Source organism: Leptonotus elevatus, chromosome 20, assembly GCF_054856555.1.
Source record: "Leptonotus elevatus isolate MCC_2025b chromosome 20, RoL_Lele_1.0, whole genome shotgun sequence".
Lineage (NCBI taxonomy): Eukaryota > Metazoa > Chordata > Actinopteri > Syngnathiformes > Syngnathidae > Leptonotus > Leptonotus elevatus.
This window is the reverse complement of record NC_141258.1, coordinates 7,678,940-7,695,392: the sequence shown is the minus strand read 5'-3', so window position 1 is coordinate 7,695,392 and position 16,453 is coordinate 7,678,940. Positions and strand designations below refer to the sequence as shown.

The window sequence follows — 16,453 nt, the reverse complement described above, 5'->3', positions numbered from 1 at the left end:
CAGTGCAGTGCATCTTTTTATTTTAACTCAATGTTATGATTTATTATGAAACAACTAAAAGATGCAGCCATATATTTCTATTTTAAAAAAAAATCCACTTTTATGGTAACAAGAGTATGAAAACTTATTGTACATTTTATTGTATATTTAGAACAGATATAAAATTTGCGATTAACCGTGAGTTAACTATTGAATCTTTCACATAACCTTGAATTATTACACGCGGTCTCACACACAGCTGCACGCACGCATGTAAGAATTTAGGAGCTTTACCTCGCATGGCGTATGCTTCGGAGTGCAGCCGCCTGGTACTGTTGCGTAAGTGTCCACGGGTTGAGTGGCTGCTCCACAATACTGCTGTTTTCCATCAAAGGAAGAGCCACATCGGAAAAGCAGTATTCCTCTTTGCCTGCACTCCTTCTCAATCTACAATACGCAATAATGCCATGCATAATGTATGATGTGTCTTTGCCACACGCATGCATCCTTTTACAGCTAATGCGTTCAGCACCAAGATACAGAAAATGCAACGATACAGGAATACAACAGTGAGTGTGGTATCAAATGTCTTATTCTCATTAGGCTTGGGTGAACTTCAGGTACACAAGAAAATACAAATCTCATTTGACTACTTTGAATTATTTTCAATGGCCATCAAACACTGAGAAATCGAGTCCCACCCACCTGGTTAGTTGCGATCCAGAAGAGTCGCACCTGGGACATTGGGGATGGTTAAATCCAGGGTTGTCAGTGCATCCCATATCATTGCTGTAGGGAATTCCGAAGTAGTAGTCGAAACCTGTTCAAGAAACAAGAAACAGCTTATTAATATTGTGTACTCTAAAACACATTTAATTCATTTGCATTGCCAAACTGCACAATATAATATATGGAGTTTCCTTTTAGGTGTATATATATTTCCTGAAAGACATTTTCAAGAACAATTTATGACTGCAAATCCTGTGTCCTCTTTAAAAGTAATGCATATAAGTTGCGCTGTATACATTAACTCATTTGCTCCCAAAACGTATAAATACGTTCTATTTTAAATATTACCATGCTCCCAAAAACTTATTTATACGTTTTTTATGTTGTTGTTTTTTAATGCTAGAGCATACAGAAGGCTTTGATGCAGCCCCTAAACTGAAGATAACGCTTAAAGCAATGGTAGTTATTACAAAAACGGCCAGCAGGTGGCAGCAGAGTATAAGAGATCAACCAGGGCCATGTTGCAAAAAGCTATTTTTAAACAGATTTGTGAATAATGATTAAACTTAGCTATATTCTAATGCTAATTGCTGCAAAACAGAAACAAATAGAAATTTACTTTTTTTTCCTGATGAAAGAAGAAACTCTCATCTTTCTTTTGGTAGGTTCCATGTTTTTATAGCAATAGAACACAATATTACAATAAAATTATAATAACAAAGGGGGTTGCTTCAGTGAAAATGGCTGGGAGTGAATGAGTTCATTATGAGTCTATTGGAGAAGTACTTGTCTTTTTCATTTTCAAGCTTGAACGTGGACTTTACTAGCTTAGCATTGCGCTCATGACCAGTTTTCCATGTTTTTACATGGGCTTGATTTTCCATTTGAACGAATTCACACAGCCCTCACTGATCCTATTTGTAAATTATTGATATGAAACCCAAAGCGGCGACACTGAAAAGTGGCATCTGGAAAGAGGAGCAGAGAAGGGGGATGGGAGTTGCTATTAGGGGAGGAGTCAAAAGTTGAGATCCCGTCACATTGTTTGGTGTGCCTCTAGTCTAAACACAAACAATTTCTACCTAATTACAGTAATTTCTGGACTACATGCCTCTACTTTTTTCACTTGCATTCGACCCTGCGGCTAATACAAAGTTGCGGCTTATCCATCAGATCACAATGGGGCGCACTATAAAGGAAGCACAAGAGCGTCAAGCAGAGCAAAACAAACCAAGTGATCCCAAATACAGTAGGAGAGAGAATGAGAGCGAGACAATTTGCGCCCTCATTATGGAAAAGAAAGTAGCGGGAACCCGGTGCCGTAACATTAAAACACCTGCGGCTTACAGTCGGGTGCAGCTTATATGTGTAACAAACGCGAGTATTTCCCAAAATTAGCTAGCATGGCTTATAGTCAGGTGCGCCTTATAGTCCAGAAATTACTGTAATCGCAACACATTTCTGTAATTATTTGTGATTAATCGCAATTAACCACATTTTCCAACTTCTGCTTCTACTTTTCTCTTTAAAGCTTGTAACAGATATTTACTTGAGCAAATCTTGGAATTAATGTAAAATCATCAAATAGAAACAACCGTTAAACAAAACAATTTCTCTTTTCTCAAGTAAATAAAAATGAGTTAACTTGAGTAAAAAAAAAAAATTACACTTTAAGGAATTTAAATTAATCTCTATAGCTAACGCTTTAATTCTGACAGCTCTATTGAATTATTTCATAAAATAAATGTGTTAAATAATGCTCAGTGGGCCGCATTAAAAAAGTACAACGGGCTGTATGTTGCCCTCGGGCCTTACTTTGCACATCCCAGTTCTATAGGCGCAATAAACAGAGCAAGTCAAATTCCAAACTTGTATAGTTGCTACCAGGTAAGGTCAAAGTCCTCCTTACCTCTTTTAGTTGGGCCATATGGCCCATTATGGCCGAGATGCCATTTCCCGATCATGGCAGTATAGTAACCCGCCTGCTGTAGGAGCTGTGCCAAGGTGACTTCGGAGAGCGGCAGACCGCCAACGGAGCGCGTGGCAAAATTGTGAACGACCCCATTCCTGAGTCCGTAACGACCGGTCAGGAGGGAAGCTCGAGACGGGGAGCAGGTTGAAGCCGGAGAGTGGAAGTCCGAGAATCTATAATGAATGATGATGATGATGATGATGATGATGATGATGAAGAGAGGTGGGGGGGGATGTAATAATCGGTTTAATAATTCAGTTCTACCTCAATCCTTGCTGGGCCATCAGGTTAAGATTGGGTGTGTTGTTGGTCCTCTGTTCAGGTTGGTTCACGTCCAGGTCAGCCCAACCAATATCATCAGCCAGTATGATAATGAAGTTGGGTTTTTTGTTTGGCTTTTGAAACCCAGCTGGCCGCTCTGACACAAGGTGGACAAACAAGACGCACAGCAAAATCCCACAAACAAGCAGCGGTGTGAATCCCACCTGCGTTTTGTGACGAAACCTGAAAAAAAAAACAGTAATTACATGTTTTGGGGAGAGGTTATTTTTTAAAATCAAAAACAAGTTATATATGTTTTGCGTCAAATCAGTGGAGGACATTTGTACACTCTAAAAAAAAATGCTGGCTTCCTTTCCTAGATGTGGACTTTGTTTGACCCAGCAGTGAATATTGGATTTGGTGGTCTGTAGAGCTGAAGTTAGTCGCCATTTTGAACAGCCCTCTGATGCCTTTTACAGCATAAGTGGAATGACTGAAACGCTTCACCAAAAAATGGCGAGACAACGAAACGGGAATTCGACATTGACGGACTGAGAAGGTCTGTCAGTACTGACGGTCTGTCAGTGGTGACGGACGTGAGGCTACCTGACAGGGGAAAGTTGCGTCTTCGTCATTTTTTTTTTTTTAACCACAGCCCTACTGCTAACTTGGTAACCCATTTCTTGGTTGCATTAACTCATCAGTATTTATAGTTTTTACCCCTTGGATCAAAATCTTGCCCCAATGTGATGGCTATAAATTAGGGGTGTGCCAAAAAAAATCAGAATCGAATCGTGAGATAGTTAAAGATTTCCAGCCCTAGTATAAATAACCCGGCATTGGATCAGTCCCTTTTAGTCCGAGTGCTGGGTTAGTTATTTCACCCTAATTTGGGAGAGTTTTAATCAAGCAGTTGTAAAAGTGTATTTTACAAGCACAAGAAAACCATTATGGACATGGTTGCATTTAAGCTACATTCAGTTATTCATTATAAATTATGGTCTGCATGTTTTGGTTACAGAAACTGGAAATACAAACTAAAACTGCATATTGTGCCATGCCCTGGCACGGATAACCGACTGTACATATTTGCATTTGTTTGGCGGTTGCTCATGCGAACAAGTACAACCACTAAGTGAAAGGAACAAAACAAACCAATCAGACAACATATCTAGGAGTGGCTAAATATTTTTCTGCTAGCTTCATACGTCACACAAGCGCATTGGTGAGCTCGGCAACACGCAAGATAAGCAGGTCTTCTTTGCATTATGCTGAGATTTACCTATTGTTTTGCATAGTAACTGGAATTATTTTATAGCTAATGAATTAGAAATAACTAACATAATTGCTATATGCCCGTGTGCCAGTAACAGTCTTTTGAAAATAGGATACAGATTTAAAAGTGATGCGAGTTTCAAACTTGAATCCTACAAAGTCACACCTAAAATCTTGACCCCCCATTGACTTTGCATTCAGATGTTGCCCAGAAATTGGTGCGTTTTCACTGCCTTGTCATAACTTTCACATTTGTTGGATAATGCTGGCTTCATGTAAATCAATTAATCTTTGAAATTTTACACACATACCTACAATTATAGATAGAGATTCTTGTTAGAAAAAATAGCTTCAAGAGGATTTTAGACTTTATCATTAGAGATCTTGTGTTGATGTGAAAATAAAACTTTTGTCAATGAGGTAGTGTTGTCGAGGGTCCCATGACTGGGCGTTAAAATACGCCCCCTGCCCATGCTGCGTTTTGCTTAGGGCAGAGGTCAGTAAGCTTTCCTGTCAAGAGCCATTTTAGGTAAAAAAACATCTGTCTGGAGCCGCAAAAATATTTGAACATTGTGAATGAAACAGTGTGTTAGTGTTAGTCTAATGTACTAGAGGGCCCAAGAGCTAATAATGGCTGCATTATAACTGAAAAATATGAAGTATTGAATACTTTGAAATTAATTAATTATTTTTTGGGGTCATTTTTTCATACATTTTTAGACTTTTCTGCCTTTCAGTAATTTTTTTTTGCCATTTTTGGACAGTTTTATGGACATATTATTGTAATTTTCTGCCTTCCTTTGTCCTTTTTGGGGACATTTTATGGCTTTTTTGTATTTATTTATTTTTAACTTTTTTTCTGCCTTTTTTGCTAGCAATTTTCTGACATTTTTGGCAATTTTGTGAACATTTTAAAGTAATTTTCTGCCTTTCCTCTCCCCTTTTGTGTATTTTTATTGCCACTTTTGGGATATTTTTAGACATTTAAAAAAAAAAGTTTTAATTTACCTTTGTCTCGTTTTTTCTGATAACTTATTTGGACTGTAACATTTAGGAAAAAAAGTATTCGTTTTTTTAATTTAATCAATTGATGTAAAGATATATAGATAGATAGATAGATAGATAGATAGATAGATAGATAGATAGATAGATAGATAGATAGATAGATAGATAGATAGATAGATAGATAGATAGATAGATAGATAGATAGATAGATAGATAGATAGATAGATAGATATAAATTTCAACTTTTTCTCTCTCTCTCTTTCTAGAGATCTACAGGGAACCACAGGAGAGGGGGAAATTGCCATCTGGCTTCAGAGCCGCAGGTTCGCACCAATAACATCCCCGGTCCGAACAACGCCTCCACACCCTCGAAGGGTGTACAGTTTGCAAGTCGCGATATTGTTTTGGCGTCTGTGCGAGAAAAACTGGCTGGAACCAGATCTATCTGTGACCCTTTGCTTTTCAACGAGGGGGCAGTGGGGAAGCGCGCGCGTGGACAAATTAACGCGGATTGAGCACTTTAGACACGAGGACTCACTTTTATGCTGGGAGTAGGAGTGTACGGGTGAGACGCAATTTTACTACCGCTGCTATATTTTGACGAGGATGAGCGAGGAAGAATGATATGGTGTCTTTTGTTGTTGTTGTTGTTGTGGAAACTAATAATAGAGCAAGAGTAGAGTGGGCATCGTGCAGTGATTGGAGTCACACGGAGAAGTGGGGACACCCGCGGGGGAAGGGAGCATTGCGTCAGCCACGCGGACCCAACACGCTAGCCGGCTTCACTTTACTGCCCTGCCCCGGCTCCTACAACAACCTAATTCAATTCAATGTGCGCAACTCATAGAAACTTGGCATATACGCAAAGGGCTCCCGAGCCGCATTTAGGATGAAGTGGGTATTTACAGACCACCCATTGCAACCCCACGCGGTGCATTCGCCGGGAATAATTGTACGTTGCAAGGGTATGACTAACTAGCATTTTTTTTGTTTACGTTCTGTATCATACATTTTTGACTGATAGTTACTTCACTTCTTTATTGTGTAGTTTTTAAAGCCAATGCACCTAAAATCGACATTTAAAAAAAAATCCAGATATAACTAAAAGTACGATACTAAAATGGTCATCTTGTCTTTGTTTACTTGAAAATTGAAACGTGGGCCTGACACAAAGATGATGTGCGTGCAAGAAGCAATGACTCATTCTGTTGGCACCTAATCTAAATAAATGGACTGTCATGCTGTTACGGCTTGAGCACCCTATGTGATAAATGTCGCCCATCCCAATTAGTGATGTGGTTGATATTTGTCAACTAGCGTGGAGCCCTGTGCGACTCTAGTGATTAAGGGCTATACTATACAAATAAACCGGAAACAGGTGTATTGCGCCTTTTGCCATCTAATGGTTCTGCCTGTCACTATATGTCACTAGCATAGATAGAAAAGCAAAGTTGTATTTGTTATGAATAAATAATAATTTCCCGAGGCACTCCTGATAATCTCGATACAATTTGGTAATATTTTGTTTTGTAAATTGGGTCAAGGTGTGTTTTTCTCATTTTCTCCCAAGCTAATTTAAAACTATGCCACAAATACTTGACCTCGCTTGACACAGTAGATGATCCTCAAAACATTGATCATGTTAAAAATAAATAAATACAAAAAAGCCATAAAATGTCCCCAAAAAGGACAAAGGAAGGCAGAAAATTACAATAATATGTCCATAAAACTGTCCAAAAATTGCAAAAAAAAAAATTACTGAAAGGCAGAAAAGTCTAAAAATGTATGAAAAATTACCCCAAAAAATAAATTTAAAAACAGAAGACAAAAGGTAGAAGAAAATTAATTTCAAAGTATTCAATACTTCATATTTTTATAATGCAGCCATTATTAGCTCTTGGCTAATTTAAAACTATGCCACAAATACTTGACCTCGCTTGACACAGTAGATGATCCTCAAAACATTGATCATGTGTTTTTTTTTTACAAGGGTTTTAGTGATGATTGTTTTTCTTTTTCTTTTCTTTTTTAAGAAATGGTGCTGTGTGGACTCAAGAGACCAAATTTCCTGGGGCCTAACGTATACGCAGAGCCCCCAGATGGAGGCTGGGGATGGGTGGTGGCCGCGGCCTTTTTCTTGGTGGAGGTCTTCACCTATGGCACCATCAAGATCTTCGGTATCTTCCTACAAGAGCTAATGGAGGAGTTTGGGGAGAGCAACAGCCGGGTGTCCTGGATCGTTTCCATCTGTGTCTTTGTCATGACCTTTAATGGTGAGTTTTAATACGAGATGTACTGCCGTAATGAATCATTTTGAATTATGGATCCAGGGTTGACCAAAATCTGTTACGGGATGTTGGTCCATCTCTGATTTGTTTGGATTTTGGAATATGGAGATTGAATGAATCAATTAAAGCAGGGGTCTGCAACCTGCGGCTCTGGAGCCACATGTGGATCTTCAAAAAATGAGTAGAATATTTTTTTTCATATTTATTTGTATTTTTTAAGATAAAAATATTCTTCAAATGAATGAATGATCTAGATAAAAAATGAATACTTTAATATTCCCAAAAATGTCTGAGCCCAAATTTTTAACTTGTCAGAAAAAGATGAAAACGTTTTGTTTTTTAAATTACCTAAAAATGTCAAAAAGGAATGGCACAAAATTACCATAAAATATTTTTGGAATTGTCAAAAAAATACAGAATTTTTTTTTTTAATTAAAAGAAAAAAAGTCGCAGAAAAGAAAATGTTCAAAAGGTAACTAGAAATCCCGAAATTACCCTAAAATGTCCACAAAATTGCCATAAGTGTCACAAATTTACTGGCAAAAAAGGCAGAATAAAAAATGTATTTAAAAAATAATAAAAAAATAGCCATAAAATATTTTAATTTTTTTTTTAAAGCAGAGGCAGAAAATGGCTACAATATGTCCATAAAAATGCCAAAAACATTTTATGGAAAGGCAGAAAAATCTAAAAATGTAAACAAACAAACAAAAACAAAACTAACAATGAAAGGTAGAAGAAAATGAATGTCAAGTATTGGATGCTGCTCTCCTATTTTTGTGTTGTGGTGGTGCAGCTTTAATTAGCTTTGTGGGCTAATAGGCTACATTTGACTGTTTCCTTCATCACACTCTTGAGATACATTTTTGGTTATGTATTTGGCCTGAATGGCTCTTTTGACAGGAAAGGTTGCCGACCCCTGCATTACAGGATCAACTAGTTGGCATCTTGAAACTGTACAAAGAGCATTCTTAATGGTTAAAAATAGTTTCAATTAAACACTGTTACAAACAGTTAAACAGCCCCTATATAAAACACCAAACTCCTACAGCATGTGTTTGTGCAAAGCAGAGAAAGATTATCTGGAGGGCTGCATTGACATTTTTCAGGGAGTGAAAGATTTTCCTGTACTGACTTGAAAGAATGACGCTTGTTGAGGCGGGTCCTTCTTTTGGAATAAATATAAAAAACATGTTTTTAATTCATTCTGGCTTAACGGCTCTCTGATAAAGTATACAGAGGGCTCATGAGGAATTGCTCTTTGTTCAACCTCAGAGTCAGAGTGTGACATTAGAAGTAGGGATGTAACGAATAACGGCAATATCGTGATATCGCGATATTAAAAGCCGCTCATCTGTTAAAAAGGCAGGTTGTATTTGTGCAGTTCTAGCACCATCTGGTGGTTAGTTTATTGGTGCAATTTAATTTTAATTAGTAATGTTTTGGCCACTGTGGACCAGCAAATTTGTTTATCAACATCTCTTAAAAACAAAACAAAAAAAACAATAGGAGCATGACAGTGACATGGCCAAGCCTATTTCTCCGTCACTAGTGTTATGTACAAAAACACAATATTGTGCTTAACCCTCCCCCCCCACTATGAGTTTTTTTATGTTTTGATCCCCCCCCCCCCACACACACACACAATATAGTGAATTTTTATACAGTATTGTGAGATTTTTATATTGCCAACCTCCCTCCCACAATATTGTTATATTTATCGTATCGTTATGTTTGGATATCGTTACATCCTTAACGAATTTAGAAGTAAAACATTTTTTTCCCAGAATTTTACCCAAGAGATGATTAAAAAATGAACTAAAGCGGTTACATTCATTCGGATTGTACTTTGACGAACCTAAACTGAACTCCCTACACAACACTATTTCTGACTGTGCAGGTCCCCTTTCCTCCGTGATGACTAACCGCTTTGGGTTCCAACTTGTTGTCATGCTTGGAGGCGTACTGATTTCCTCAGGGACCATCGCCACGAGCTTTACCAACTCCGTCAATCAAATGTACATCACCTATGGAATAGTGGCAGGTTTGAGTTGACTGTTATTGTTGACTAAGCTTTAAAGGGGAAGTCAACCCCCCAAAAATGTCTTGACAATAATATGTTCTTGGCTAAATACGGTATTCTGGTTACTATTGCGTTAGTGGAATATGCGAAATCCAGCAGTTTTTATCGATATCAGAAGGCGGCCATTTTTGCCACTTGCTGTCAAGTGAAAATGACATCATAGTTGCTCAGGTCTCAGGTAACAACCAATCAGAGCTCAGCTTCAGAAAACAGGTGAGCTGTGATTGGTCGTTGCCTGAGCCTTGCGCAACCGTGATGTCATCTTCAGTCGACAGCAAGTGGCAAAATGGCCGCCCCCTGAGATGGATAAAAAGGGCTGGATTTTGCTTCGTAACTCATATTCCACAAATGTAATATTAATTAGAATGTTCTGTCACGTGTAACATATTATTGTCAAGAAATGTTTAAAAAAATGTGTGGTGTTGAGCACACCTCTTATCTTGTGCTGGTTGCAGGTCTTGGCTACTGCCTGACATTTTTACCCACAGTGACAATACTATCGCATTATTTTACACGACGCCGGTCACTGGTCATTGCCATCGCCTCCACTGGAGAAGCCCTGTCCATGTTTGCGCTAGCCCCGGGTAAGTTTCTTATTAATGAATAACAAATATCTCATACTTTGAATCGCTTACTATCTACTGTTTATCTTCAGCCTTCTCCTCTTTGAGTGATTCTATCGGTTGGCGTCACACCATGGTAGTGATAGGAGCTTTGCAAGGCACCGTCATTATTTGCGGTGTTCTGCTTCGGCCAATCATCATCCAACCCAAAACAAGCCAGGAGACAGAGACGGACAGATCCTCTCCAAAAAGCAAGGAAACCCAAAGCAAGCATGGGAATGTGGAGCATGCCACCAAAGAAGACTTGATTAGGACTGAGACAAATGGACGAGATTGTGTGAGAAACGATGATGATGATGATGATGAGAAGGTCAACTGCAATCCAGAGAGGACTTTACTAACGCAGGAAGTAACGCCAGAGGTGACCCTGGGTCTAAAAAATGACTTAGATGCAGCTGAAGGTCAGAAGGAGGTAGAGAAGAAGCAAGTTGATGAGAAACCAGCAAAAAAGTTTCAACTTCTGGATTTCTCCGTACTCAAAGAGTGCAGCTTCATCTTCTACTCGCTTTTCGGACTTTTTGCTACGCTGGGCTTCTTCGCGCCTCAACTCTACATCATCGAGCTGAGCGTCAGTCGCGGCGTGGAGCGGGATCGCGCCACCTACATGCTCTCCACCATGGCGGTAGCCGAAATCGTCGGCCGCTTTTTTATCGGATGGGTGCTGACACAGAATCGAATCCAGACAAGGAAGCTCCTCGTCCTACTGGCTTGTGTCATTTCCATAAGTGTGGACTTGGTGGGATTTACTCTGGTTACTGAGTTTTACGGCCTAGCGGTTTGCTGCTCTCTGTACGGGTTCTTCATGGGGACGCTTGCATGCACGCATATTCCCATGCTGGCAGAAGACGACGTGGTGGGCTTAGAGAGGATGTCCTCTGCTGCTGGAGTCTATGTGTTCATACACAGCTTCGCTGGCTTGGCTGGACCCCCACTCGGAGGTAAACGTCATCTTAAGTCTACACTCTGAAACACTGGTTCTCGAGCGCGGTCCTCCAGTACCCCTATCCAGCCTGTTTTCCATGTCTCCCTTAGCCAACACAGCTGAGGATTGTTATCAGGCGTCGTGCAGAGCTTGCTAATTAACTGATTGTTTGAAACACCTGTGTTGGCTGTGGGAGACATGGAAAACAGGCTGGATAAGGGTACTCGAGGACCGCGGTTGAGAACCACTGCTCAAAATGACTCAAATTTAACCAGCAAAGCAACTTGCTTTGTCGGTTATTCATTTGGCCCAACTTTTGGCTAAATTGACTCACCCAAAAAGTTTGACGGAAAAAAAAAAGTTGGGTTAGTGATTTAATTTGACCCAACTTTTGGGGTTAAATAACTCAAAAAGTTGGGTCAGTTCATTATAGGCCCAATTCAATTGGGTTATTAAATTAACTCAAAAAGTTGAGTCACATGAAGGTGGTCGGTAGGGAAGAAATAGAACCACAAAACAACCCCAAAAAAAACCACTTTGGGTTAAATAACTCAAAAAGTTTGGTTGGTTCATTTTGACACAATTCAATCGCCAAAAAGCTGGGTCAAGTGACTAATCCACAAAACAACGACCCCAAAATTGGGTTGCTTTGCGGGTTATTAATTTAATTTGATCCAATTGTTGGAGAGGAAAAAGTTATTCACCCAATTTGGGTTATTTTGACCAGCTGTTTTTAGAGTGTAGGCAGAGACCGATATTAGATTCTGAAAGGATGATAACAAAAATATGGTACCATGATATTAATTACTTATTATTAATTATAGCTCCAAAATGATTTTTGAATTCTCTTTTTGGATAAATAAAAATAGTTTTCAGTCCTCTTAGTAAGTCACAGTGTCCTATCACTAGCTATCTATTTTTAGAACGGACCTGTGGGCTACTCATGTTGTTCTTGGGGCTAACTAGTACCCACCGGCACTTATTTGGGGGACAATGCACATTAATCAGACCAAAGAGGCATCTGTGTTTGCAGTATCTCGTCTTGCTCCTTTCCTCCTCCTTCGAGAATAACTCCAAAGAGGCGACTTGCTTACTCAACTCAACTGCAAAAGCAGCCAATCATATAAAAAATAAATAAATCTTTCTTAATCTCTAATGTAGTTATTTACCAACTTCTTATTAAAGCCATCTCATTTTTGTGTTTGTCCCTACACGTCACTGGCATAGATTAATGAACAAAAATACATAATTGGTAGTAAGTAGTATCCACCCTAGTATGTATCTTTAAGCGCTTAACACTTTGCCTTCTTCTCTTAGGTGTGTTAGTGGACGTGACTCAGGACTACGGCTCAGCCTTCTACTCCTGCGCAGCCGGCATGGCGGTTAGTGCCGTGTTCCTGGGCTTAGTGAGACCTGTCAAGCGAGGACTACTTTGCAGGAAGAGGACATTGAGGCTAAACGGAGACACGCCCGATGTCGTGAAAGGGGACTTTACGGAAGACGTCAACGAAAAACCAACAGACAGTACTGATCTCAGCTCAGATGCAACTGACGAACTTGAACCAAATAAAGACAGAAACCATATAGCATGACATGCGTGTTATAAATGCTGCTTGAAGCGGGTCTTAACCGTGAAGAAGATGCTGGAAAAGGTTATCTACAGCTAAACACTAAGTGGGCAAAATTGTCGCTGACCTGGTCACTTGGAGGGGATCGGAAATCTGTATTGTGACTTTCATAGCTGATGTAGCTAAAAAGTGTTTGATTCTTGAGCAAGGTAATATCCGTTGTGTTGAGATGGCTTTCATTTTTTTACAAAAACTTTTGAAATCAGGGAATCAGGGTCAATGATAACCATTACCTCATGGTCATCTATGTTATAATAATAGCCGGTCAAACTGTGAAGCCAATGTAGCAGCAAATACTGTACATGAAATTGCACCATTTCTGTTAACATCCGCTCTTGTGTTTTCAGGAGAAACGTCTGCTTGAAAAGTTTATTTTTTAACCAAAAGTGCACTTGTGAGATGTCAAAGATGAACTATTTTTGTAATGAAAAACATGTTCACTAGCATTAAAGCAAAAGTGTTTTTAATCTTCAAATGGGCATTTTTACTTTATACTTGACTGTGTGTATTAATACGATAAATATAATATAAATGCTGACACCCCTTTATAAGGACGTAAAGCAAACTGAGCCCCACCCCCCACCCATCCCATTCAAACACCTTTGGAATGAACCTCCATGTCCACTGCATACAAATTTAATCTCGCATAAAGAAGTCGATTTCTTTTAAGCAAAAGCGAGATGACACACGCTATAAAAAGTGAAACCTTATTTATATACTGGTATCTTATCTCTGTTACCGTTTATTGACTTTCAGTACGTCCCGGCACCTCTGCAGCCACAGTTTGGCTGTGTGAAAGGCTTCCGTAGGTTTGGGAAAGGAGGTCTCCACTGGTGGTGGCCTCGCCTCCTCTTCCATCCAGTGCTGTAAGGCCTGTGGAGCACCCAAAAGTACAATGTTAATGTGAGGAAATCAAATACCAAAAATGCAATTCAACTACTGTGTCTGAAACATCAACTGAAATTTAGTGCTGTGTTGTATTTTTCTTGTACTTAAACTCGTCGTTATGAGGACGAAGGAGGGATTTTTTTCTCCCTCTCCAAATAAATAAGGAGCAAGTTCAGTGGACGTGCCAAACAAAACCGGACAAAGTACAGAGACATTTTTTTGAATTATTTAGGATGACTTTAGCATGTATTTCTGATTCAGCACCAGGCAAGTGATATTTTCCTTTTGTAGCCTCCTGTACCACTCAAAAAGCTTTATGCACGATGACTTGCCATCATCTAATTTACAGTTCTGAGGTGAAACTTGCGTTATACCTTGTATCTCTCGGCTATGTTAAACCCCACCGAGACCTGAAGTTTGCGTAAACAGATTGGGCAGAAATCCAGCGGCCGTCGGTCGGACTCCTCCAGGTGGTTGGAGCCCTGCATGACACAGCTCAGCCACTGGCAGTGCCTTATCCCAAACATGTGGCCGATTTCATGTGTCATCGTCTGGCAAGAAATCAATCCATTAGTTTCTGTTTTTTTTATGTTCACAATGAGAGATACAGCTTGTGAATGCAACCTTGCAGGATCGCAGCAGCAGAGTGCTGGTGATGGGGGGAGTGTAATATCCATTAAAGGCGGAGTAGTCCCCCTGCTTTGGTTGATATTGCATCTTCAGCGTTCCTGCATAACTTTTGCTGTAGAAGTTGTCATCGTACCTGGCAAAGCTGAAAACACCAATCCCTGCAAAGAGTGCAATTAACCTTCATGCAGCGCCATCTTGTGGTGTTAGAACCACATTACATGATTAACATAATGCTCAGGTATGGGGTAGAAGGCTTCTACCCCATGAGAGTTTTACATATTATCACAGTTTCCGGCCACTGCTGGCAAAGTCAAGTCAGCTGTGATTGGTTGTCAGAAGTCCCGCCTCCTCCGTGGCATATAGTCCAATAATGTGAGTTTCGAATGAAAATGATCATTGCTGTCTATTTAAACGTATAATTTTTTATTCAGCTTTTGAGTTGGAAATCATATTAGTTTGACCTAATATACTAAATTTGATTCCCAACCCTGCGTCTGTTTTTTCTCTAAGCGATTTATGAATTTTGTAAAACCTTACCCTTATGTAGAGATGCTTGTCCAAATACAAAATTCCAGGAGTCTTTCGGGTACAGGTCAATCATTGTGATTCCAACAACACAAAAAGCATCTTTTGGTTTCCGGTTCCACAAAAATTGTAGCAGGTCACCTACAAGAGGAAATGGCAGTAGTGCGAACAAAGCATAGATCAAACAAAATTAACCAGTTATTTACTCTGGCATGGTTCCAATGGGCTCTAAGTAGATATTTCCAATTACCAGTGAGCAGCTGAAGGTTTTGTGAGCCATGGTTAATTCTGAAAGAGCACCCTGTTTGCGCAACTGTGACAGCTGGTAACCAACGAACAGGCAGCCCATAGAAGAAGGCTTGGCAGTATTCTCGAAGCCATTCCACGTACTGCTCTGTCTGGGGTCCGGCCTCGCCAAAAGAACCTACAACAAAACATGCGGCTCAAATTCTGGCTGACCAAGACTGTAATCAATTGAATACCGTTCTGTACTATTGCGTAGTGAGACAAAAAGAGAACTGACCTATGGTCTGAATGTAAATAGTGGCACAGCTTGCACTTGGGGTCTTTCTGTGAGGGTCTCTATAAAAGCTCTCAAAATCTTGAGGCTCCTCAGGATGAGAGGGAATCCAGTCGGAGTCTGAATGAACAGTAATGGGCTGGAAAACAGAGCCAGGCTGCCCTGGACGCAGTCCTTCCTCTAAAAGGTGACGTTCTTCTTTGGAGTACTGATTATAAAGTTCAGCCAAGTCCTTGCAATTGGAAACCAATGCTTTTTGCAATGTCTCTGCGGAATGTTGAATCACCTTCATCTGTGAAAGAAAAGTAAAGAAACACCTGTAAAAGCACAGCGACGGTAACACCATACGGCATGGATAATAGTGTAGTGTAGATATCAATAGAAATACCAAATGCTAAAAATGCACTTTTTCACAAAATTTGTCCTCTGTGATTTGCTAAAAACAACACCACCACCTCTCTAGTTTACTACTTTTGTGCTCGGGCCCTGTCTGTGCAAATTACAATATAAATAGTATTTCCTTGTGGCCAAAGAACTATGGTGAAGTGAGTTGAGAAGCTTGATGTGGTGCTTTGCCACCATTTTGTGGCATGATAAGGCAATTAATTGGGCATCAATTACTCACAAATTTGGGTTATTCCCAACTGGCTCAACCCCTATTTACCACTTTAAATTATAATATTAAAAACTAAATAAATTACAATTTTTTCCCGTTTTTCCCAACGACCTAAAGGCCAATTAGCAAATTAAATTTTGTAAAATTAAAAAATGTTACTGCGTGGGTACAGTGCAGTTTACTCATTGCGTGGCCACAAATGTAGTAGTAGAAATATATATATTTTTTTAGTACAAATATTGGCATTTTGTGTGCACGTACTATTCAGGTGACGGTACAGGCTAGCAGTAATAGCATGTTTCTGCCTAAATGCGCAGTCAAAGAGACTACCAAAACAATGTGGACAGAAAAAAACTGCCTGGATAAGTGACGAAAATACAGAGTACGAAATACAAATAACGGAAATACACGTAAGTCAAGAAACTCAAGTAAATAAATGGGAATTACGTCGTGATCCGAAAGCTACTTTCATGGTACGTCTCTACTTCCGCTTTTGACCGATGACGTCG

The 16,453-nt window shown here is 39.6% G+C and overlaps 2 protein-coding genes across 6 annotated transcripts in view; one reads left to right on the top strand and one right to left on the bottom strand.

Annotated features, from left to right (window-relative positions):
- Positions 1-16,453, bottom strand: part of LOC147156847 (arylsulfatase G-like) — a 20,841-nt gene extending 4,388 nt beyond the window's left edge. For 2 of the 4 annotated variants that reach the window (XR_015091559.1, XM_086063808.1), the window contains exons 1-11: positions 16,392-16,453; positions 15,332-15,620; positions 15,059-15,232; positions 14,821-14,949; positions 14,278-14,441; positions 14,028-14,204; positions 13,505-13,638; positions 2,945-3,184; positions 2,618-2,853; positions 685-799; positions 274-426 (exon numbers count right to left, since the gene is read on the bottom strand). Coding sequence is in view for 3 of the 4 variants with exons in the window: in XM_086063808.1 (XP_085919934.1) it covers positions 274-426; positions 685-799; positions 2,618-2,853; positions 2,945-3,184; positions 13,505-13,638; positions 14,028-14,204; positions 14,278-14,441; positions 14,821-14,949; positions 15,059-15,232; positions 15,332-15,620 (1,811 nt within the window). In the remaining variant the exon portion in view is untranslated. The other 2 variants (XM_086063809.1, XM_086063810.1) reach the window with 2 other exon arrangements.
- LOC147156848 (monocarboxylate transporter 7-like) lies at positions 4,779-13,240 on the top strand. 2 transcript variants are annotated; one of them, XM_086063812.1, is made up of 6 exons: positions 4,779-5,544; positions 7,255-7,494; positions 9,410-9,553; positions 10,048-10,176; positions 10,248-11,153; positions 12,455-13,240. In XM_086063812.1, exons 2-6 carry the CDS (start codon positions 7,257-7,259, stop codon positions 12,727-12,729), a joined length of 1,692 nt encoding a protein of 563 aa, XP_085919938.1. In that variant the 5' UTR covers positions 4,779-5,544; positions 7,255-7,256; the 3' UTR covers positions 12,730-13,240. The 2 variants fall into 2 exon arrangements, with proteins under 2 accessions (XP_085919938.1, XP_085919937.1); XM_086063811.1 differs by lacking the exon at positions 4,779-5,544 and adding an exon at positions 5,572-5,786.

Coding starts and splice junctions, on each gene's coding strand:
- LOC147156848 (XM_086063812.1), top strand. CDS start 7,257: ATGGTGCTGTGTGGACTCAAGAGACCAAATTTCCTGGGGCCTAACGTA. Junction 9,554..10,047: donor CACCTATGGAATAGTGGCAG/GTTTGAGTTGAC, acceptor TGCTGGTTGCAG/GTCTTGGCTACTGCCTGACA. Junction 10,177..10,247: donor CATGTTTGCGCTAGCCCCGG/GTAAGTTTCTTA, acceptor GTTTATCTTCAG/CCTTCTCCTCTTTGAGTGAT.